Raw genomic sequence first — 21,985 nt, 5'->3', positions numbered from 1 at the left:
TTATTCCAGTATTCTTGCCTGGAGAATCCTATGGACAGAGGAGCCTGACGGGCTGCAGTCCATGGGGTCGCAGAGTCAGGCACGACTGAGCAACTAACACACAAGAGACAGTTGGGTATCACAGCTGGGGTGATGTTATTGGTATCTAGCTGACAGAGGCCACAGATGCTGTGAAACATCCTACAATGCACAAGCCAATCCCCCAAAACAAAGTTTAATCATGGCCCAAGGTGTTAATAATGCCAAGGTTGAAAAACCATGCCTTAGACTCATCAAGGCTACCCCTGGGCTGGGTTCTATTTCTTCCCAAACACAATCGCATCTCCTAGGGGCAGAATGCACACTGGGACTCAAGCCAGTCCCTGCCAGCAAGCCTCCCAGTGTCCTCAGGGCCTCCCTCCCTCCAAAACTCATCAGAAGGCAGCCCCACCCAGGCTTCCACCTCTGTGGAGTTTTCTGTCTGGTTTTGTTCCAATAGTAAGGGCTTTATAAAAGATTTCAATTTGATAAAATGACAGGAGGCCTCTTAAAAGAGTTTTTATCTCATCACCTTTGTTTACCCACCTTGAGTGTTTGGCCTTGGAGAGCAGGGCCAGAGGATACAGCTGGCACCAGGAGAAACAGCCCTTTGAGGTAGTCAGAAGTAGATCAAAACAACAGCACTTGCTGGGTTTTCCTGGGCAAGTTGATTAACCTCTCTGAACTTGCTTTTGCTCTCCTAAATGGGGTCACTGTGAGCATTCAGGAGATGATACATGTGAAGTGCCTGGCATACAGTAGGTGCCAAATAAGTGGTGTGGCCAACATGATACAGCACAGGAATCTTTCATATGGGAAAGGGGATTAATGAGTCACGTTGCAAAGAATAAATAAGGTTTTAGTGACTTAGGGGGCTTCCCTGGTGGCTCAGATGACAAAGAATCTGCCTGCAATGCGGAAGACCTGGGTTTGATCCCTCGGTTGGGAAGATCCCCTGGAGAAGAGAACGGCTACCCCCTCCAGTATTCTTGACTGGAGAATTCCATGGACAGAGGAACCTGGCAGGCTACAGTCCATGGGGTGGCAAAAAGTCAGAGAAAACTGAGCAACTTTCACTTTCGTGACTTAGGCGGTGCAAGAGACCTCCCCAGAGTTCAAATCCAGGCCTGATCTCTCGGCACACATTTGAGAAGCCACAGGAGTCAGGTCCCCCCGGAGCAGGGCAGTGGAGGAAACCACTGAGTCTTCTGCAAGCTGTGACTAGGAACCACTCCTTTAGTTCTGCTTCCTGGGTGGGAGTGACCGGCCCTTCCCACAGGCAGCAGCCAAGCTTGACTGTGCCCTCTCTTGCAGACCCCATGATGGAGCTGACGGGCACGGACCCCTCTGAGCTCGACAGCCAGCAGGAAATGGAGGACTTCGAGGAGAATGCCTACGCCTACACGGGTGTGGATGGCAGCGCTGAGGCCAGCGTCCTCACCGAACAGGCCATGAAAGAGATGGCCTACTACAACGTGCTATAGCACAGGCCGGGCCGCCCGGAACGGGGCAAGTAGGGCGTGGGGCGTGCGGGCTGCCTCCCTGCAGCTGAGAAGTGAGCTGCCTCCCCACTGTCCTGAGCCCTGCCCTCACACTTGGTCGTTCGCACCACTAGGGACGTGGGGACCAAATGGAGACTGTACTGCTGGCCTCAGCTGTGAACCCGGCGCAGGCCCCAGACATGGTGGGGAAGGAAGGATGACCCGGGAGGCCCAGGTCCCCGTCTCCTTGGCCTGCTGCTGCGGGAGAAATGCGGATAGGGGCCGTTTGGGGACAGGCCACTAGGGCAGAGGTTCTGTCTCTCCGGGCCCAGCAGAGCTGGGGCGGCCAGTGTTGGGGAGGCAGTTCTGATGGCTCCTCAGGGGCCCTGTCACTGGAGGAAGAGATCTCTTGAGCCATGTTGTGTTTCTCCTCTGGACCACCTCCTGCCTCTAGGGATGGTTGAGCTGTTGTGCTGGTTGGTCAGCCCTGCTCCCCACCCTCACCCCCTCCCATCAGCCTGTGGACTGGGAAAAGCCCAGGCCCAGAGCCCCCTTCCCACCCAGTCCACAGACAGCCAGGCAGGGCCCTCTGCCTTCTACCTCCTGGTGCCCCCCACGCTCTCTGCCAGCCAGGCATGCATGCGGCCCCTAGGAAAGCAGGGTGCAGCCCCAACCCTGGCTACCATCCTCTCCAGAAAGCCCCCATCTCACAGCCCTGTTTGGAAGTGGGTGTCCTGAAAGTGGATTCCAACAAACTGTGACCCAGGGCAGCACGCCAGGGTCCCCCGACAAAGCCAGGACATGCAGTGCGTGAGGCACTTGCTAACAAAGAAAGGTGGCAGCCCCCCAAGTGAGGGGAATAGGGAGGGGGTCACTGGGGACCAAGAGGGGCTGTCCTCAAGGAGGCCAAGGATGGCCTCTGGGGGGGTGGGGGGGGACTGGAGTTTTTCTTATTTAAGGTCTAATAAGTATGCATTTTGAGGACGGGGACAGCCAAGAATCACCAGAGTCCTAGGAAGAGCAACATATTTTAAAAAGGAAGACCATAGAGAAGGAAAAAAAAAAACAACACTTTTTTTTTTTTTTTTTTTTAGCAAAGGTGGGTATCTTGAAGGTAATTTATTTTTTCTTTCCAAATCTGCATCACCTATTCTCTTTTCTGATGGACATCATTTTCTTTTTCCCAGCGGACGCTTTCTTGTGTGCTGTGCGTGCTTTGTGGCCCAGGGACGCGGGGTGGGGATGGAGGGGGTACTTGCTGGTCTGGCCCTGGAGGGTGCGTGCAGCTGTGGGCAGGAAGCCTCAGGAGGCGAGGGCAAGAGGCAGGAGAAGGCAGAGTCTGGCAGGTCCTCCACCCCTGCCTGGCTGCTCCGGCCAGTGACTCGCTCAGTTCCGCTCAGAGCAGTGGCCAGAGCTCCCATCGCCTGCCCGCTCTCAGCCCCTCTGTCCCCAGCTCCTGCCGCGGAGCTGAAAAAGACTGCAGGGTCCCCGGGGCGGTAAAAGAGCACATTGAGGAATGCCAGGGCACCCAGACTCCCACCCACTCACCCCCTGAGGCCTCTGTGATGGGGTGGGAGTGGGGGCAGGCAGAGCCATCCGCAAAGGCACAGGAGGTGAGGCCACGGGCCCCGGGGAACAGCTGGGAGGAGGTGCCCCCAGAGCTGTGTCCTTCCTGAAGGACCAATGGCAACCCACTCCAGTCTCCTTGCCTGGAGAATCCCCATGCACAGAGGAGCCAGGCGGGCTACAGTCCATGGGGTGGCAAAGAGTCATACACAACTGATTGACTCACACACACAAACACACACACACACACACAAGCCAGGCCTCAGGGTGGCTGAGATCAGGATTGGGGGGAGGGGAGGACACAAGCCTCAGGATCAGGCAGCCAGGTGCCCCTTCCTTCTCCACTAGAGTTCATGCTGAGCAGCAAATGAGAGGACTGGGGGTCCTCACCCCAAGTGTGGTGACCCCGAGGCCCCCAGCCTCCCAGGTGCCCGCCATGACGACCCTCAGGTGGCAGTGACCCCGTCACTGTAGATGACATTTTCTCCTGCTGAGCAGAAGCGTTGTCCCCTGCAAACTACCTCTTCCCACCACGTCTTCTCCCCCCCACCCCAGGTACCAAAAAACAAAAACCCTGTACCTCCTCCGCCTCCTCTTTCCAGCCACCCGGTGGCCTTGGTCTTGGAAGCCCACAGAAGGTCCGGCCCCGAGGCTGGTGCAAGCCTGTCTTCCCCCAGCCCCGCCATCAGCACCAACCCTCCAAGAGGTTCCATACTTGAAGAACCCCCCCACCCTCGCCCTGTGCCTTGGACCTGGGCAAGGCTGAGAGAAGGAAGCAGCAGCACAACTCTCAATCTGAGCTGGGGGGCGAGGGCGGTGGTCTCAGCAAGGCTCCTGCCCCGCCCCGCCCCGCCCCCACCTGTTCAGAGGAGGCTCGCGAGGCCTCTCCCGTGACTTGGAAACTCCTGGACGAACTCCATTCTAACTTATTTTGACATGTATACGAACCAACTGTTTTAGAAATTCCACTTGTGCAAAGCCCTACTGTGTTTTTATGTTCCTGTTTCAAAGAGAAGTTTACTTAGCAATAATTATAAATAAATGAATATTCTTTAGTGAGGTGACTGCGAGTGCTTCTTTCCATGGTTCTGGGGGTACCTGATCCTCACCCCTTCCCCGGAAGGAACCCCCAACAAGTACTTCACTCTCCAGGGGGCCCAGAGGAGCGCCTGACCGTCCTTCCCACTAGAATGGCTACCTGCAGGGCTCTGAGCCCATGAGAACGGGGTGCCGGCCAAGACCCCAGAACTCCTACCACTTGTAGAGAAAAGCCGCTTTCCCACCAACAGGCCTCTAGGACAGAAGCCAGCTCCTGGTGCCAGACTGGGCTTCAGAGGCTGTGTCTTCTGGGGAGCTGCCAGCCCTTGGCTGTTCGCTGATGGGGAAGAAGGGTCAGAAACCTTGAACTTCCCCCAGGAGCTGGTCCGGGCACAGCCAGCATGCCAGCCTTTCCTCCTCCAGCCCTGGAGTCCAGTGATGATTGGGAAAGAATGGGCTTAAAACACCTCCATGGAGGTGGGCGCCTAGAAGCCCATCTCAAAGCTTCCAGGTATCGGGTTTCAGGAGCCTACAAGAGCCTGCCCGAATTTGGGAAGCGGACTTCAGGTTGCCAAGTGTTTATTTTTTTCAAGTCAAGACCTGAGACCAGGTATGGGCTTCCCAGGTGGTGTAGTAGTGAAGAATCCACCTGCCGATACAGGAGACGCGGGTTTGACCCCTGGGTCAGGAGGAGGAAGTGGCAACCCACTCCCAACATTCTTTCCTGGGAAGTCCCATGGATGAGGAACCTGGCAGGCTACAGTCCATGGGGTCACAGAGAGTCGGACACAACTGAGCACAAGACTGCCCTTGAACAGTAAAGGGCCTGGGTACCATCCTGGTCAGGAACTAAGACCCCATAAGCCACACAGGACAGCAAAACAAAATGTCACAACTCTTCCCCAGGACGTTCAACACCAAAAGTAGAATATAATCCCCGCATAAAGCACAGCCCTTTAAACTGGATCTGTTTAGCTGTATTGCTTGCTTGCTTGCCAAGTCTCTTCAGCCTGACTCTCTGTGACCCTATGAACTGTAATCCACCAGGCTCCTCTGTCCATGGGATTTTCCAGGCGAGAATACTGAAGTGGGTTGCCATGCCCTTCTTCAGGGGATCTTCCTGACCCAGGGATGGAACCACATCTCTTACATCTTCTGCATTGGCAGGCAGGTTCTTTACCACTAGCATGTCTAACAACTCTATAATCTTACTGTTCTAGTTTTGCCAAAGAATAGTGAAGAGGAGCCCAGTCTGGGACTCAGTGGCCTGGACCAACCACACGGGGGCCCCAGGCACACTCCCAGGCTCAAGCTCTAAGCAGCCGTGGGCAAGAGAACTGAGGAGGTTACTCTGTGGGACCTGTTTTGAGGACTGAGACACAGGCAAATCAAGAGGTCTGGAGATGTTTAGAAGGTTAAAACCAACAATAACAACAACAACAGAACACAAAAAAGTATAACCGGAATCAACTGGGAAGTGATTACTCTCAAAAAGGAGAAGAGGATATAGAAACCAGAACGTGCTGGGAAATTCCAGTGACCCCACCCCGACCCCAAGACCTGCTGCCCGGTCACCCCCACCCCCAAACCTGGCCCCTTGCCTGAACAGAGGCCTGCAGCAGCCTGGCGTCCCACGCCGCCCCTGCTGGAATCCACCAGCCCTTTGAAGGCCTCTGCCTCTTAAGCCCTGGCTGCCTCCTTCCCCTCAGGGACAAACACAGCAGACCTGTTTCGTGAAGAACTTTTTAGTAGCTAAATATGGCACCATGTGTTCCGAGGGCAATATAAATTACAGTATGCAAAACATACCACTGGCTGAGGTAAAACACACTGTTCCTGCCTCATGTCACCATGAGGGGAAACACACAGATACTTTTAAAAACTTCTTGCTTATAAAAAAGAAAGTCCCCTAGAAAGGCCTCCTAACAGGGGCTAAGAGGCTCACCCTCCGCCGCAGGGCGTGTCAGTCGGGGGGGCAGGGGGACCCCTGGCTGCCCGCTCGCCTCCGGCCCGGCCAGCTCGGCAGCTGGCAGCATCCCTGGCCCGCTACTGCTGGCCCAGAGCTTTGTCCAGGTTGCTCTTGATGGTGTCCAGGAAGTCCGAGGTGTTCAGGAAGTGCTCGTTCAGCTTCACACTGTCGAGAGAGCACGTGCATGTAAGGGTGGTTCTGGCAGGCCCCGCCTCACCCCGCCCCATCCAGGGCAGCATCCAGACAGTAGGCCTCTCGTGCAGTTGTGGGGAGGGCTACAGGCCAGAGGCTACTACCTGGAGCCCTCTGTCAAGAGGCCACAACGGGGCTTCCCTGGTTGTGCAGTGGTTAAGAATCTGCACTTCCACTGCAGGGGGTGCAGGTTCAATCCCTGGTCGGGGAGCTAAGATCCTACATGCAGCATGGTGTGGGCAAAAAAAAGGGGGGGGGAGGGGGCCACAGCAAACTCAGCAGGAACCCAGTGAGGCCTGGTTTTGCTTTTCCAGTTACAACAGGCAGCTCAGTACAAGCTCTTCTGAGAGAAGCCGGGAGATGGTTGCGGCAGGGATTGGAAGGTTCTGAGCAGCTGGCCTAGGGATAGGGACCCATTCACTGGGCCTGGTGTGGGGAGGCTAGTCCCAGCCATCACTCAGGGCCATGGACCTGTCCTGTCCCCTGGCAGCCAAGCTGACTTAGGAAGAAGCCTCTACAAGGGACCCTGGGCTACGTTCCACCCGACCCTGAGCCCCCGGAAGCCCAGCCCTGCCTAGACCCCAGGCCACTCACTTGCTGAGGCCGTGGATGCAGCCTGCCAGGTCCTTGGTCATGGCTCCACTCTCCACCGTCTCGACACACACCTTCTCCAGGGTCTGGGCGAACCTGCAGGGCACAGGGCAGAGTGAGACCCCAGCTGTGTGGAGCCGGGGCCCAGAACCTACCCAGGACCAACTCACCTGATGAGGTCCTGGTTCCCGTCCAACTTGCCCCGGTGTTCCAGGCCACGCGTCCAAGCAAAGATGCTGGCGATGGGGTTGGTGCTAGTTGGCCGGCCCTAGGGGAAGAGGTCACAGGGCGATGAAGAGCCAAGCAGCCAATGAAAAGGCCCCCTGGACACAGCTGCCCCCCTCTAGACTGACAGGACCAGGCCCATGCTCCCCGCCCTCAGGGCCAGCGGGCTCAAGCTCCAGGGATGGACGGGCACGCGGCCACTGCCCTGGCACTCACCTTCTGGTGCTCCCGATAGTGGCGGGTGACTGTGCCATGAGCAGCCTCAGCCTCAATGGTCTTCCCATCCGGGCAGACCAGCACAGATGTCATCAGACCAAGGGAGCCAAAGCCTGGAGAGCAGGATGACCCCCCCTAAGTGCCAGCACCACTCCTCAGGCACTGGTGCTGGGTCTCCAGGACCCAGCACAGGGCAAGTGGCACTCAGAGGTGGTTCTCATCTGCCTGCTGGCATACATCTACATCCCCTACCTCCAGGTGCCCCAGAATCTATGGCCCCCCCCCAAGGGCACAAGACCCATCCCCCGCGCCAAAGTTCTACCCACCCACCCTGGCAGGTGACCAAGAGGCTCATTCAAGCAGGAAGAATAAAGCCTGTGGCCAGCTATTTTACAGTCATCACTTTATCTGCCCTTTTGAGTATGTGGGTGTTAGTTGCTCAGTCATGTCCGACTCTTCGCAACCCCATAGGCTGTATAGCCCGCCAGGCTCCTCTGTCCATGGAATTCTCCAGGCAAGAATACTGGAATGGGTTGCCATGCCCTCCTCCAGGGGATCTTGCCAACCCAGGGATCAAACCAAGGTCTTCCAAGTTGCAGGAGGTTCTTTACTGTTTGAGCCACCCAGGAAGCTCTCTGCTCTTTTAGGCCACCTGAAAGTTTTACAATTTGGGACTTTTCTGGTGGTCCAGTGGATAAAACTCATCACTCACAATGCAGGGGGCATAGGTTCGATCCCCGGTCAGAGACCTAGATCCCACAAGACGAAAGTAAAGATCCCAAAGGGCAGCAACAAAGATCAAAGATCCCATATGCCACAACAAAGACCTGGCACAGTCAAATAAACAACAAATATTTTAAAATTTTAAAAAAGCTTTGTGATCTACTTCCAAATTTTTTCAAATCCAGATGTCAACGTTTACTATGGCCAAGATCTCCTGCACTTCAAAAGCAACCCACAGCACCATAATAAGAACTGCAAATGCCCAAGAAAGAAAAAGTGGGCAACTTCTAGAGGGAAATTATTTGCCCAACAATTTTTGCTGTTGGGGTAGAGAAAGGGGGATCCCTTCTCCAATTTCACCTGGGACCTTCACACTAGTTCTTACACACTTCATGCCTTTCTCTTGTGTGCTAGGGCTTGTCATCCTTCCATCCTAGATAGAAATTGTTCCAGTGAGAGGATCACACTGAACCTTTCAAAATAAAACAAAGGTTTTTATGAAGCATGGGTACCCTCTGCCTTTTCACTGCAGCCTGATGTGGGCTTCACTTTTTCCTTATGGGAGCCAGACCTCACCCCTCTCTCTCACACAGCCTGGTTTCTCTTCCACTCCCTGTGCATACATGTTGCCTCTTCCCACTATCTTTCTTGCTCTCAGTCCCAATAAGATGAAGGCATGTGTGCGTGGTCAGTCGTATCTGTTTGTGACTCCATGAACTGTAGCCCACCAAGCTCCTCTGTCCATGGGATTCTCAGGCAAGAATACTGAAGTGAGTTGTCATTTCCTTCTCCAGAGGATCTTCTTAGACCAGGGATCGAACCCTCATCTCCTGCATTGGCAGGCAGATTCTTTACCACTGAATGACCTGGGAAGCCCCTCGTTCCCATTACAACTGGGTTATTTCATTCTGTTCCTCCCTAACGGCTTCACCCAGGCTTTCTGCTGCAACTCAGCTTGTCTTTTAGAATGCTTTAGGGCTGGGGGGTCTGCCATCATCCCCCAATATTCTCCTATATCCGAAAGGTTTACTGTGCAAAACAAATTCTTTGCAATTTAAACAGAATCTGGTTGTACTGGGTTGGCTAAAAACTTGGCCAAAGATGTTACAGAAAAACCTGAACAAACTTTTCGGTCAACTGAATACTTACTCCCGTTTTCCTACTAGAGCCAAATCTCATCCAAATCTGGAGCCAAGCAGAGTCACCTGGCCCTTCCATGTGCTGTGCTGTGCTAAGTCACTTCAGCTGTGTCTGACTCCTTGTGACCCCATGGACTGTAGCCCACCAGGCTCCTCTCTCCATGGGATTCTCCAGACAAGAATACTGGAGTGGGCTGCCATGCCCTCCTCCAGGGGATCTTCCCAACCCAGGGATTGAACCAGTGTCTCTTGAGTCTCCTGCATGGACAGGAACATCTCCTGCACGGATAGGTCCTTTCATGGATGGGAACAACCTCAGGGCTGACAAGCTTGGCCTTTAGGATGTAAATTGCTGGGTACTACTTCCTCTGGAATGGCAGCCTTAGCGATACCCCAGTCCAAACGTAACAGATGACCTTTCCTCAGTCAGACACCAGAAAGCCCCTGGTCCATGCGTCTACAGCAGATCCTGTGATGAGCAGGCAAGCCCCAGTCCTGCTGCTCCACTGGAGCAGTTTCCTCCCAAAAGGATGTGCGAACCAGTGCCCCCACTCCCGGCCCACCCTCTCTCCCAGCAAGGAAAAACCGATGGTTCACCCCCCATCCCCGCGGGAAGCGTACCCTGGGCCAGGATGTCCGACTGCACGTCTCCGTCATAGTTCTTGCAGGCCCACACAAAGCCGCCCGAAGACTTGAGGACCTGAGCCACCATGTCATCAATGAGCCGGTGCTCATACCAGATCTTATGTTTGTCGAACTCAGTCTTGTAGTGCCTGGGAGCAAAGGGGCTTGTGGTGAGAAGAGGGCAGGAGGCTGACAGGTTGGGGAATCCCTCCGTGAGCCTCAGGGCCAAGACAGACAGACTGGGACAGCCTCCCCGGGTGGGTAAGGGCTGAGGGGACCAGGAAGGAGGGTCATGGACTCCCTGGGAAACAGTAAAGGGAGAAGCCATTACTTCTCAAAGATGGCCTGAAAGATGTCCTTGAAGCGCCCATCGTAGGCTTTTAGGATGGTGTTCTTCGTGCTCATGTAGAGCGGCCACTTCTTCTGGATGGCATACTGGAAGCAGCTGTGTGCAAAACCTGAGATGGACTGCAGAGAGAGAGAGGTCCCTGGAGTGGTCCCCCAGGGCAGGCCCAGCCTTAGGAACTGCATTCCCCTCCCCGCAGTCAGGGTTCACCCAGCCGCTCTGCAGTGAGGATTCCATGGACAGAGGAGCCTGGCAGGCTACAGACATGGAGAGTCAGACACGACTGAGCGACTAACACTTTCACTTTTTCTTTTCCTGGAGTGAGCATCTGCTGCTGCTGCTGGCCCAGCACCCTACTCCCAATTACTGGGAGGAAGCAGACACCCAGCTTTACTTGGGAAAGCTACCACCTTCCCCATTTCTTAAACCATATGGCTAGGGTGGGGCCATGGCCTCAGCCCACCTGCTCGTCTCTTCTGTGTCCCGGGCCTTCATGATTGGCTGGGAGAGGGGCACGTGACCCAGGCCATCTACTTTTGCTGGAACCAGGAGCCAAAAAGGCTCTTTTCTGCTAGGATAGCCAGGCTGACAGGGATAAGCCCGGAGCCAGTGTTAGCCATTTCTTCATGGCCTAAGAATGAGGCCAACCACAGAGGAAAAGAAAGCCAAGAAATGGGGGTAGGGAGGGAAAGAAGCGGTTACCCAGTTTGCTGTAAACCAAGAGCTGACAACCAATATGCCCCAAGACGCACCCGAGAATGAGCACAGGATGCTAGGCATGCCATAGGGCCCCCTAAACACACTTAAAGTTGCATTTGGTCTCAGGCCTCAGACCTTCAGGCCACCAACACAGGAAGAGTCAGAACCACCAACCCGATGTGGCTAGAGACAGAGACACAGGCGGGGGAGGGAGCCCAGGAGCCACTGTTCACCTCATCCGTGTTGTACATGCCCATGCCCACGCCACCAGCGGGAAAGTTGTACACCTCCCATTCCTTGGGGCCGCTGCCATCCTTCGGGGTGAAGACCACCTTGAATGTGCCAGCCCGGTCAACCACAAAGTCTGTGGCCTTGTACTGCAGAGATGAGAAGATGGCTCAGGCCCAGGGCTCCAGCTAGGGGCGGGGTGTCCCAGGCCCTTGGAGCCCCACTCCCACCGGGGCCAACCTGGTCGCCGTGGGCATGCCTGCCAATGGTGATGGGCTTGGTCCAGCCAGGGACGAGACGCGGGATGTTCTTACAGATGATGGGCTCCCGGAAGACAGTTCCCCCGAGGATGTTCCGGATGGTTCCATTGGGGCTCTTCCACATCTTCTTCAGCTTGAACTCTATGAGGACAAAGATGAAGTGGCCCCACTGCAGCCCCCACCTTCCAACCAGGACCTGAACCCTAGGCAAGAATGTAGCTAGAAGGGGGCTCCTAAAACCACCCTGCGGAAGCAGCAGAGTCAAGAGTGGCCATGGGCACTCCTGAATAAGATTTCTTAGCTTCAAGATCCAGCCGTGCCACCTCAAGCAAGTGCCCATAAAACGGCACTGTTGATAAAACACCTGGCCTTATGGGTTGTTGTGAGACTTAAATGCATGTTATGTGTAAAGTGCCCAGAACAGTGGCTGGCACATGGTAAGTGCTCTGTCAGCCGTTATCACTGCCACTTCACACTGGGACGGAGCTCAATCTGATGGACCTGGCAACACACAGCCTCAGTCCAGACGCTGTGGTTCCAGCCCCACCCGCCAGGTTCAGCCTAAATTACTAAGACGGTGACCCTCTAATTCCTTGTCCCAACCCCCACCGCCCCAGCCACCCCACCCCCACCCCCTCGCACCTTCCACACGGGCCTCATCGGGGGTGATGGTGGCACACTTCACAGCCACACTGTACTTCTGGGTGGCCAACGCGGAGTCGATAGTGACCTGATCATTTGTCTGGTCACGGTTCGGGAGCCCCAGGTCGAAATACTTGAGCTGGACGTCCACGTGGGGCAGGATGAGCTAGAGACAGACGGCCGGGGCCAGGCATCAGCCCAGAGTGACAGGATTCAGAGGCACGTGGGGACACCCCATCCAGGAAGGGAAGAGGAAAGACCTCAGAGGGCTGGCCAAAGCTGGCAGGAGGCTGGGGCTCTGGAGAGAGGCTGGCAGACCAGGCTGCAGCCCCTTGGAGGGCTCTTCCCCAGCGTGGACCACATAAAACACCACCGATCCCCCATGGTGGCCCATCAACTCAGCCAAACCCCACTCCAAACACATCCAGAGTTCTCCCAATAGTGGGTTCCCCCTCCTTCCCCATTCAGAAGTGGCCATTCTCAACCTTGTTCTTGGGGACAGACACACAAGGCGGGGGTCTTCACATGGACCGTGTGTTCCCCCGGCAGACCCAGCCCACTGAGACTCTGGAGAAGTCAAGCAGCCGCCCTGGGAACCACCTGCAGTGATGGTTCAAACACATCACAGTTCCCAAGAGACACCACGCCACGACTCACGATGACATCCCTGGACCGCTAAGGGAAGGAAGGTTCATGATCCCTGTTCGTCTTTCACTCCCTCAAGGGAGTGCATCGGAATGCAGGGGATCAAGACAACATACTCGACTGTACTTCAATAAAAAATAAATTAAAAACAAAGAAGAAAATCCTGAAGGTTAAGTCAACCTGTGCCAGCTCTCTGAAAGGAGATAAATATTCACCCTGCAACACAGATCGAATTCCTCCAGGGTGTTTCTTGTATTTCCTGTATCTGCATATATGTGTTAATTAATCTGAAGAGTAAAACAAAAGCTTAATTCAGCCAAAAAAAAAAGACATGATATGTGATTAGGTTTAATCACATTCTTTAAAATGCTTTAACCTTGGTATAAGACACAGATGGCTGAGGACAGTACCGTCCCTGATCTAAGTCCACACACCACAACTATTGAGCCTGCACCATAGCTAAAGTCCATAGGCTGAAACGAAAAATTCCTCCATGATACAGTGAGGACCTGACATAGCCAAATAAATAAGTATTTTAAAAAATAATAAGAGCAGGGACTCCCCCAATGATCCAGTGGTTGAGGACCTGCCTTCCAATGCAGAGGATGTGGGTTCAATCCCTGGTCTGGGAAATAAGATCCCACACACTGTGGAACTGAGCCTGAGAGCCACAACTAAGACCCAATGCAGCCAAATAAATAAATATTTAAAAAACAAATAAAATAACAAGGCCCATGAGTGGTCTGGACATGACAGAAGAGTGGGCGGAAGGAGACAAACAGGGTGCTCCTGCCCACCAGGGTGATGGGTGAACCCCGGGGACCTGAAGCAGGGCTCAGGAGACAGGAGCTGGGACTGATCACTGAGCCCGGCCGGCCACGTGCACGGCTGCCCACTTTGGGACGGATCTACCTTCTCCTTGATGAACTGCCAGATAATACGGGTCATCTCATCGCCGTCCATCTCCACCACTGGCTTCGCCACCTTGATCCTCTTGTCGGCATCTAGAACCAGACACAGGCACAGCATATCACAGCATTGAGAAGAGGTTGGCGGGAGAGCCCTTCTCCTGGCCAGACCCACCCTTCACCCCGCAGGGAGGAGTGTCAGCCGGGTCCCACTGCCCAGCGCTCACTCCCCCTCCTGCAGAAGCAGCATGTGAATTATGTGCAGCCAGATGACTCACTCTACAAAGATGTGCAAACAGATTTTTTTTTTAAATCTAAAAAGGAAGAAAAATGAGACCCAGGGAGCATGGCTTGTGTCAGGGTCAGGATAGATCCCAGGGCCTTGGCTCAAGCATAGCCTCTGGATGCCCCTGTGGGCCAGATGGAGAGAAGCAGAAAGCAAACACAGGCTCCAAATATTTCTTCCCCCAGGGAATGGCTGGCACTGCTCCAGCTCCTCCCAAGGTGCAGCCGGGACTTTGGACCTTCAGCATGTCTGGTCTAAAGCAGGGGTGGCCCTGCAGAAACCTGTTGGACCTGTTGGGCTGTTGTAGAGCTAGCTCACTTAATTTTCAGATGCATCTTCTATGAGTTAATGTGATGAGAGCCAATCAATTTCTTTTAATGTACTTGTTCAGTCGCTCAGTCGTGTCCAACACTTTGGGATCCCGTGGACTGTTGCCTGCCAGGCTCCTTTGTCCATGCATGGAATCCTCCAGGCAAGAATACTGGAGCAGGTTGCCATTTCCTTCTCCAGAGGATCTTCCTGACCCGGGGATCGAACCCATGTCTCTTTCTTGGCAGGTGGAATCTTCACCACTGAGCTACCAGGGGAAGACCTTTAAACGTACTAAAAGCTACTGTAACCAGAATCCCTAAAGAGAGGTCCATTTGGGGCCAATCCTAAAGGTTTCAGCCTCAGCCTGGGCTCCACTCAAGCTCTGAGCTTCAGGCACAGCAGCCTGTGGACACCACACCTCAGTGGGGGAGTTCGATGTCAAGACCACAACAGGCAGCCCTCCCAGCTGTGTATGCAAATGTCAAACCCTCAGAGACCACAGGGCCCGCTTATTCACAACCAGGTGTCAAGGGTAAATGGCCCTTCCTGAAACACAACAGTGCCTATCCTTAAAGAGTGAGGAAAGGAAAACCAGCTCAGATGGTAAAGAATCCACCTGTCAGACAGGAGACCCGGGTTCGATCCCTGGGTTGGGAAGATGCCCTGGAGAAGGGAAAGGCAACCCACTCCAGTATTTTTGCCTGGAGAATCCCATGGACAGAGGAGCTTGGTGGGCTACAGTCCATGGGGTCACAAAGAATCGGACACGACTGAGCGACTAACCCTGTCACTATCACCATTGATAACAGAGAGAGCAAGAGGAATTATTATCAAAGCCAAGTGTCAGCCCTCCTCAAAGCAGCTGCCCAAAGGAGCAGGGAACAGGGATCGGAGGTGTGAGCCACAGCAGCAGAGGCTCATTTTGTGTGTGGGTGGGTCATTTTGGAGTGGGTCGGTTTTTTTTTTTTTTCTTTTTTTTTTTAATGCTGTTTGGTGACCAAGGCTTAAAAAACAGGCCCTTTCAACAACAACAAACCTGATTTCAACAACAACAACAAACCTGATTAATAAAGGGGCAAAGGACTTGAATAGCTATTTCTTAAAAAACTGTCAATAAGCTCATAAAAATATGTTCAACATCACTAATCATTAGGGAAATGCAAACCAAAACCACAATGAGATACCACCTCATACCCCTTAAGATAGCTACTATCAAAACAAAAACGAAAGCCATAAAGTAGCAAGTGTTGATGAGGATATAAAGAAATTGGAACTCGTGTACACTGCTAGTGAGAATGGAAAATGGTGGGGCCACGATGGGAAACAGTATGACAGTTCCTCAAAACATTTTTTAAATAACTAAAAGCCAGGTCTCAAAAACTTATTTGTATAACCATGTTCACAACAAAATTATTCACAATAGCCAAGAGGTGGAAGCAACCTAAGTGTCCATCAACAGATGAATGGAGAAATAGAGTGTGATATGAACATTCAAGAGGAAAAAAGAAACTTTTGGAAACTAATCCAGGATGTTTAAGGAAAAACGTTCCACCAAAAAGTTAAACTATGTCCATGATTCTGAGTTTTTTCCAAAACTGGGCCCCACACCACTTAAACACGGATGTACTTGCTTTCAAACTAAAAAAGGATGTGCTTCCAAGTTTCAGGGATGGATCTGGCCCTACCTCAATAGGCTTTGCCACTAGTTCTTTTGTTTCAAATTCCACAAAGGTAAATTCCCTTTGGATCAGACTTACAATGTGTGTACTTATATAAATAACATCACCACCTTTCCCAAATAGTTGTTTTTGAGAAGATCTTTGATTTAAAAAGCTTCTCTATTGGAATGACTAAAGAAGATGTGGTACATATATACAGTGGAATATTACTCAGCCATTAAAAAGAATGAAATAATGCCTTTTGCAGCAACATGGATGTACCTAGACAGTGTCATACTGAATGAAGCAAGTCAGACAGAGAAAGAAAAACATTATATGACATCCCTTATATGTGAAATCTAAACAACACTGTCAATCAGCTATATCCCAATACAAAACAAAAAGTTTTTTTAAAAAGTTACTTTATTTCTAATTACATGCATTATTACTTTTGGAAATTACAATGCAGCTAGTAACAGAGACTTATTTAACCCATTAAGTCAAACTGGGGACCTCATAAACTGTAACTCCTACAACAATTCTCCATAAGTATATGACAAATGCCTGCTCCTATGGAAACTTTATGTATTACTCAAATACTTTTTCAATCCAGCTGTGACTAACATTTTTGTGAAGTAACTCATAATAAATTAGAAACAGTATTAAGTATGTAAGGATTTAATAACTATATCACCTAACCTTTTCACAATTCCTATACCTGACTCAGAAGAACAATAAATTTTAATCTGAATATTTTTTTTAAATGTGCTATATATAGACAATGAAAGCCTATTCAGCCTTAAAAAGGAAGGAATGCTGACATGTGTTAAACATGGAAAAAACTTGAGGAATTCTGCTAAGTGAAACAAGACAGTCACACAAAACACAAATATTGTCTGATTCTACTTACATGAGGTATCTAGAGTGGTCAGAATTACAGAAACAGAAAGTAGAATGATGGTTACCAGGGGCTGGGGGGAGGAAAGGAAGCAGAGTTGTTTAATGGGTACCGAGTTTCAGTTTTGCAAGATGAAAAAGCTGTGGAAACTGCTGAACAACAAGGTGAATGTATTTTACTCCTCTGAACTGCACATATAAAAATGGTTAAGGTGGAAATTTTTGTTATGCAGTTTTACCACCATAAAAAATAAGAAATTAAAAAATGCTTTAATGCCTAATTTAAACCAGTTTTAAAAAACAACAACAACAGAAGATTATACATAAAAATCCAGTCCCTCTTAAAGAAGGAGTCACTTCATCCCACTGAGCCCCTGCTCGCCCACAGGAAGGACAGGCTGATAGAGGTCAGCCTCACCCTCCATCCCAGCCCTGCCACATGCCCTCCAGAGCACCCCAAGGCATCGGAGTTTGAAAGCTTGCCTATTGTTTAGCCACTATGGTGGAGACAACCCCACCATCTGCCTCTCTCTGGGAGACAGGTGGTGACAGGTGACCTGAAATCCAAGTAACAGTCACCATGAAATCTTCAGACGACCTGCTGCACAAACACTGTCCCCTTGGGCAGAGTGTGGGATGGAATTACACCAGTCCCAAGAGGTCCGTTAGGCCAGCTCCCAGCCGGGGAACATGGAATAAGGATTTCAAAACCCAGCCCCGGTTTCAGGATCTTCTTGCTTCTCGAGTAAAGAGATCTAGCTTCCAGGCTAAAGGGCGCTTCCAAGACGGGCACCCCCTCGCCGCCCTCTGTCTATGTAACTGGTTTCACCACATTCCCACCCACACTCCTGTCAGCAGAGAGACCTCGTAGAATGTGGGGGGAAGCCCCCAATTCCTGAGGGTTCAAGAAGGCAGTGCAGCAATTCCAGAAGAGACTCTAGCATTTTCTTTGGTGTCATTCTTCACGTCTCCCTTTCTCCGGCATCCACGTCCAAACCATCACATTCTACTGGCTCTTCCTACAAAATAAGCCCAGAATCCAACCACCACCAAGGTCCAAGCCACCCTCCTACCAGGTCTCTGATGATAGCAATGCTCCTGGTAAAATGTAAATCAAGTTACACTCCTCTCAAAGCCCTGAATAGCCTCTTCTTTCACTCAGAAAAGGCCAAAATCCTCCAAAATGGCCTACAAGTCCCCCCCCCCAACACTCACAGCCTGACCTCATCTCCCATCGCGCACTCTGAGCCAGCCTGACTTTCTGCTTCTCCAACAAGCAAAGGTGCCCTCCTGCATCATGGCCTTGGCATCGACGTTCCCTCTTCCCCTGAACACTAAAGGGCCTGTATTCATACCCTTATTCCCTCAGAACAGTAAGTCCCCTACGTATGAACCTTCAAGATGCAAACTTTCAAAGATGCGAACTTGCATCTGGTTCCAGAAGGAACTGGAATCCATGCCACCAGCATCAGGCGTGGGTGACACTGCAGCTTGCCCTCCATCTCCTGTTGCTGACGACCCTTCCGCTCTACCATCTCCCGCCTCCAGTCAGTAACTCTTCTTGCCTGTTCACTTGATGCCAGCACCTGTATGCAGTGTTGTACTGTATCCCTGTACTTTTCAAGGCACTGTTCTGTACGATTAAAAATGTTTTTCTTTTTTATGGGCTATTTATGTGAAAAGTATTATAAACCTATTACAGTACAGTACTAAATAGCCCATTGTGTTAGCTGGGCACCTAGGCTAACTTTGTTGGACTTACGAACAAATGGGTCTTAGGAACGTACTCTCCTAACAGAACTAGGTCATATGTAGGGGACTTACTATCCTTCATTCACTGGGGTCTTATCTGGCAGCACTACCCAAACTTTCACCCATGTCTTTCTCCCTTCTTTGTTCTCCTTAGCTCTTGTCACCATACATCACACTAGCCAACTTCTACCGTGTCTACTGTCCTTCCTCACATTAGAATTTAAGCTCCATAAGGACAGAAATCTTTGTCCCTTATGCCCAGCTCTGTCCCCAGAGTGTCCCTGGCACAGTGCCTGGCACATAGTAGAAGCACAATATTTGCTGAAGTCCATGAATGAATGTCAAGCTACGGTCAATTCAGTCTGGTCAGGGCTGCCCTGTCATAACCTCCTCTTTGGATAGAAAGTTACTCCATCCCCTCCCCCATCCCGGGATGCATTACCACAAAGGCCAGTGAGTTCTCACCACGAAATGGCACCAGACCATCACGAGTGTACTTGGGTGGCTTCTCTGCCAGGTAATGGGCCGGAGTAACTCACTATTTATCGTGTGTTAATATTTGCCATCTGTTGGCATTTTAAACATGGGTTTACAGTAGTGTAAACTCCAGAGCAAGTCACAAGGCTGACTTCCAGTAATCAGAGAGCAATTTCCAACACCCCATCCTGGAATCAGTAAAAGAGGTCACAGCTTTCCATAAAGGATCTGGGGGGCAGGCCCCAGGCCCATCCATAAGTTTTTCTTCAAAACCTACAGGGCCGAAACATGACCACCCAAAACACCCCTGATGGGGTACGTGCATGCTAAGTCGCTGCAGTGTGTCCAACTCTCAGCAACCTCATGGATGCCAAGCTCCTCTGTCCATGGGCTTCTTCAGGCAAGAATACTGGAGTGGGTTGCCATGCCCTCCTCAGGGGGTCTTCCCAACCCAGGGCCTCAACCTGCCTCTCTTATGTCTCCTGCATTGGCAGACGGTTAATTTACCCCTAGCGCCACATCTGATGGGGTAGCTACGGTCTTATCTGATGCAGTTGAAACAAGGCTCAGTGGAGAACACATAAGAACACTACTGATAGGTCTGCACAACGTTGAACAACTGTTAAATAATTTCCTCTGATCTAAAAGGGCAAACAAGTCACCAAGATCTGAAGCAGGTCATGGAGATCTGAAAAGTTGAGGAACAGGGGGGTGAGAAAAGTAAGAAGTTCCCAGGCTAGAAGCGGAGAGAAGGAAGGCCAGATAAAGATCCCACTGAGCAGTTGAGAAGAGCCCACCCTCACTTCCCCAGGCTAACTTATCAGAACCACCACCAGCAGTCGCAGGAGGCCTGTGAATTGCAAAACTAGAAAGAGACACGTGTGGGAATTACCCGGCAGCAAAAACACGAGTATTTTAGCCAAAGCATATTCTTTTCTTGTCATCAAGGGGAATGCCGAGTATTCTGTCTCCAGAGGCGTTGCCAAGTAACAAGCGAGCAGAGGTCACAACTGTACGGTCGTATGCATGTCCAACTCAAACACCAGGCTTTCTCCTCATTAATAACCAAACCCCTCTTAGGGGCTTCTGAAAGGACCTGCCACTGGCTGCTCTTTTTATGTGTTACCAAAATTCAGGCCCCCAAAGGGGCTCTGTTTTCTTATTTATGTGGGGTTTTTAAAATTTATTTATTTTTTATTTTTTTACCATATGTGCAGAAGAAAAAATAAAAGGGAGAAGTGGAGAATGTATCTAACTCCTGCCATATTTTGCTGAAGGTTGTGCCATATGGGAAACTTTGTCTGGGGTCTGGGGACACATGGAACCTTGAGTTGCAGGGCTGGCTCCTTAAAGACAAATTCCATGAGTATACAAAAACAGAAATGCCCCTTTCTCCTTGAAAGGAGAGGGAGGGTGCCAGGGCCTTTCTAGGTTCTGGTCAGCTGCTCCCACACTAGGTTAAAGATTACCTACTCCAGCAGTAAGACCAAGTTGCCTGGGCCCCACCCCCTTGTCCTCACTCCAAGGGGCTGCGGGCCAGGTCGGGAGAGGGGTTTCCATGGCAACAGGCAGTAGCCAGGGCCAAAAGACCTACATTGTTCCCTGCCTTTGCAGCCAGCGATGGAGAGGCAGGGGGCAGACCAATGCCAGAGGGGCAAGACTGCCTTGGTAATGGAAGTTCAGGCTACGTCCTGCTTATTATGCCCTGCTTATCAAGACTACTGTCCGTTTCGGGACTTCCTTGGTGGTCCAGTGGCTAAGACTCCGTGCTCCAAATACAGGGGGCCTGAGTTCGATCCCGGATAAGGGAACTAGAGTCCATATGCCGAAACGAAGACCTGGCACGGCCAAACAAACAAACAAAAAAAGACTTCTGCCGTCTCTCCGAAGCAGGGGACTAAGGGTATCACCGAAGTTATGACGCACGATTTGGGAAAGTGACATTTTGGCTCGGTTGCCAAGTCTCCTGGTCGGGTGAGCTAGGCAAGGCCCAGGAGTGGCACGGGAGTCGGCTGGCGAGAAGAGGCCGGTCAAGCCAAGGACAGGCCCCAGGATGGAGCTTCAAGTGCGTCGTCAAGGAGAACGGGGGCATCCAAACAAAGCGAAAATAAAAAGGACGTTCCTCCAGCTGTAGCCTAAAAGGCTCCAAAAATAGCTGAAGAGCGCCTGACAGCGAGCAGGGATTACCTAGCGCCCAGGGTGAGAAGGAAGGGGAAGTGGCTGCCTCCTCCCTCCGCTTCTTTGTCTGATCAGGGACCGCGCCGCGACCCTCCCTCTAGCTGGGGAGCGGGCCAGGCGCTCCGGCACCCACTCGGTTGCTTTGTCTCCCTCCAGGAGCGCAGGGCGGACAGGATACCCCCCGAGCCCGGGATACCCCCAGAACTCCCTCCGGGAAAATCTGGGGACTCAGGGCTGCAAGGGCCGAGATCGCCCCGGGCCACCAGCTGCCACCTTTCTTCAAGTCCCCACCCCTGCGACTGGCACGGCCTGGAAGGTGCTGCAGGGGAGCAAGCCCCGTCCGCCGGCTCTTTGTGTGCCCTACCCCGCCGTCCCCGCCCGCGGGCGTCCCGGGTCGCGCTCGCTGGTCCCCGCCCGGAAGGCCGCCACGTCGCGGTGCCGGGCGCGCACCCCGCCCGGACCCTCCTCGTGGCACTCACAGTGGCGCCGCGGCTGCTCTTGCAAGTTGGGGGCTGTCAAGACTGCTGGCGCCCAGGCCGACCCGGAGCCAGAGGCTCTGCAGAGCGAGCGTACGACCCGCAGGTAACCAGCCATCCAGAGCGGGTGGGCGGTCGGACTTGCGGATGAGCGAGCGAAGGAACTGGGGTAGGCGAGATTCGAACGCCGGCTGTTGCTAGCGGCTGCCTTGGCGGCGGGCTGCGGAGGCCTGAGAAGCGCGGGCCGCGCGGGCAGGGCCGGGGCGGGGCTGCCGGGGCCGCCACCCTATTGGGCCTCACCGGGAGGAGGCGGAGTCATGCCGGGGGACTCCTCCCCCGGCCCTGCACCAGCCGAGGCTCCGCCCCCGCACCCGGCGCGCGGTTCGTTGGGCACCGGAGGAGACTCGGCTCCACTGGAGCGAGAGGCGAGTGAGACCGT

At 52.4% G+C, this 21,985-nt stretch overlaps 2 protein-coding genes across 2 annotated transcripts in view; one reads left to right on the top strand and one right to left on the bottom strand.

Moving 5' to 3' along the window:
- ZNF710 (zinc finger protein 710) overlaps positions 1 to 4,124 on the top strand; it is a 72,265-nt gene extending 68,141 nt beyond the window's left edge. Inside the window, exon 5 of the mRNA XM_070478343.1 lies at positions 1,333 to 4,124. Coding sequence (XP_070334444.1) covers positions 1,333 to 1,502 — 170 coding nt within the window. The 3' untranslated portion in view covers positions 1,503 to 4,124. The remainder of the gene's footprint in view (positions 1 to 1,332) is intronic.
- A 1,434-nt stretch (positions 4,125 to 5,558) lies between these two features.
- On the bottom strand, positions 5,559 to 21,780 carry IDH2 (isocitrate dehydrogenase (NADP(+)) 2). Its single transcript, XM_070478344.1, has 11 exons — positions 21,550 to 21,780; positions 13,515 to 13,606; positions 11,958 to 12,123; positions 11,296 to 11,456; positions 11,061 to 11,204; positions 10,114 to 10,250; positions 9,780 to 9,931; positions 7,297 to 7,409; positions 7,026 to 7,123; positions 6,859 to 6,951; positions 5,559 to 6,237 (listed from the first exon to the last, which is right to left on the bottom strand). The coding sequence occupies exons 1-11, from the start codon at positions 21,662 to 21,664 to the stop codon at positions 6,150 to 6,152; spliced, it is 1,359 nt and encodes a 452-aa protein (XP_070334445.1). The 5' UTR covers positions 21,665 to 21,780; the 3' UTR covers positions 5,559 to 6,149.
- Positions 21,781 to 21,985: the final 205 nt, after the last annotated feature.

Source organism: Odocoileus virginianus, chromosome 16 (genome assembly GCF_023699985.2).
Source record: "Odocoileus virginianus isolate 20LAN1187 ecotype Illinois chromosome 16, Ovbor_1.2, whole genome shotgun sequence".
NCBI lineage: Eukaryota > Metazoa > Chordata > Mammalia > Artiodactyla > Cervidae > Odocoileus > Odocoileus virginianus.
The sequence above is the reverse complement of the archived record's forward strand: the minus strand, read 5'-3'. Positions and strand labels throughout refer to the sequence as shown.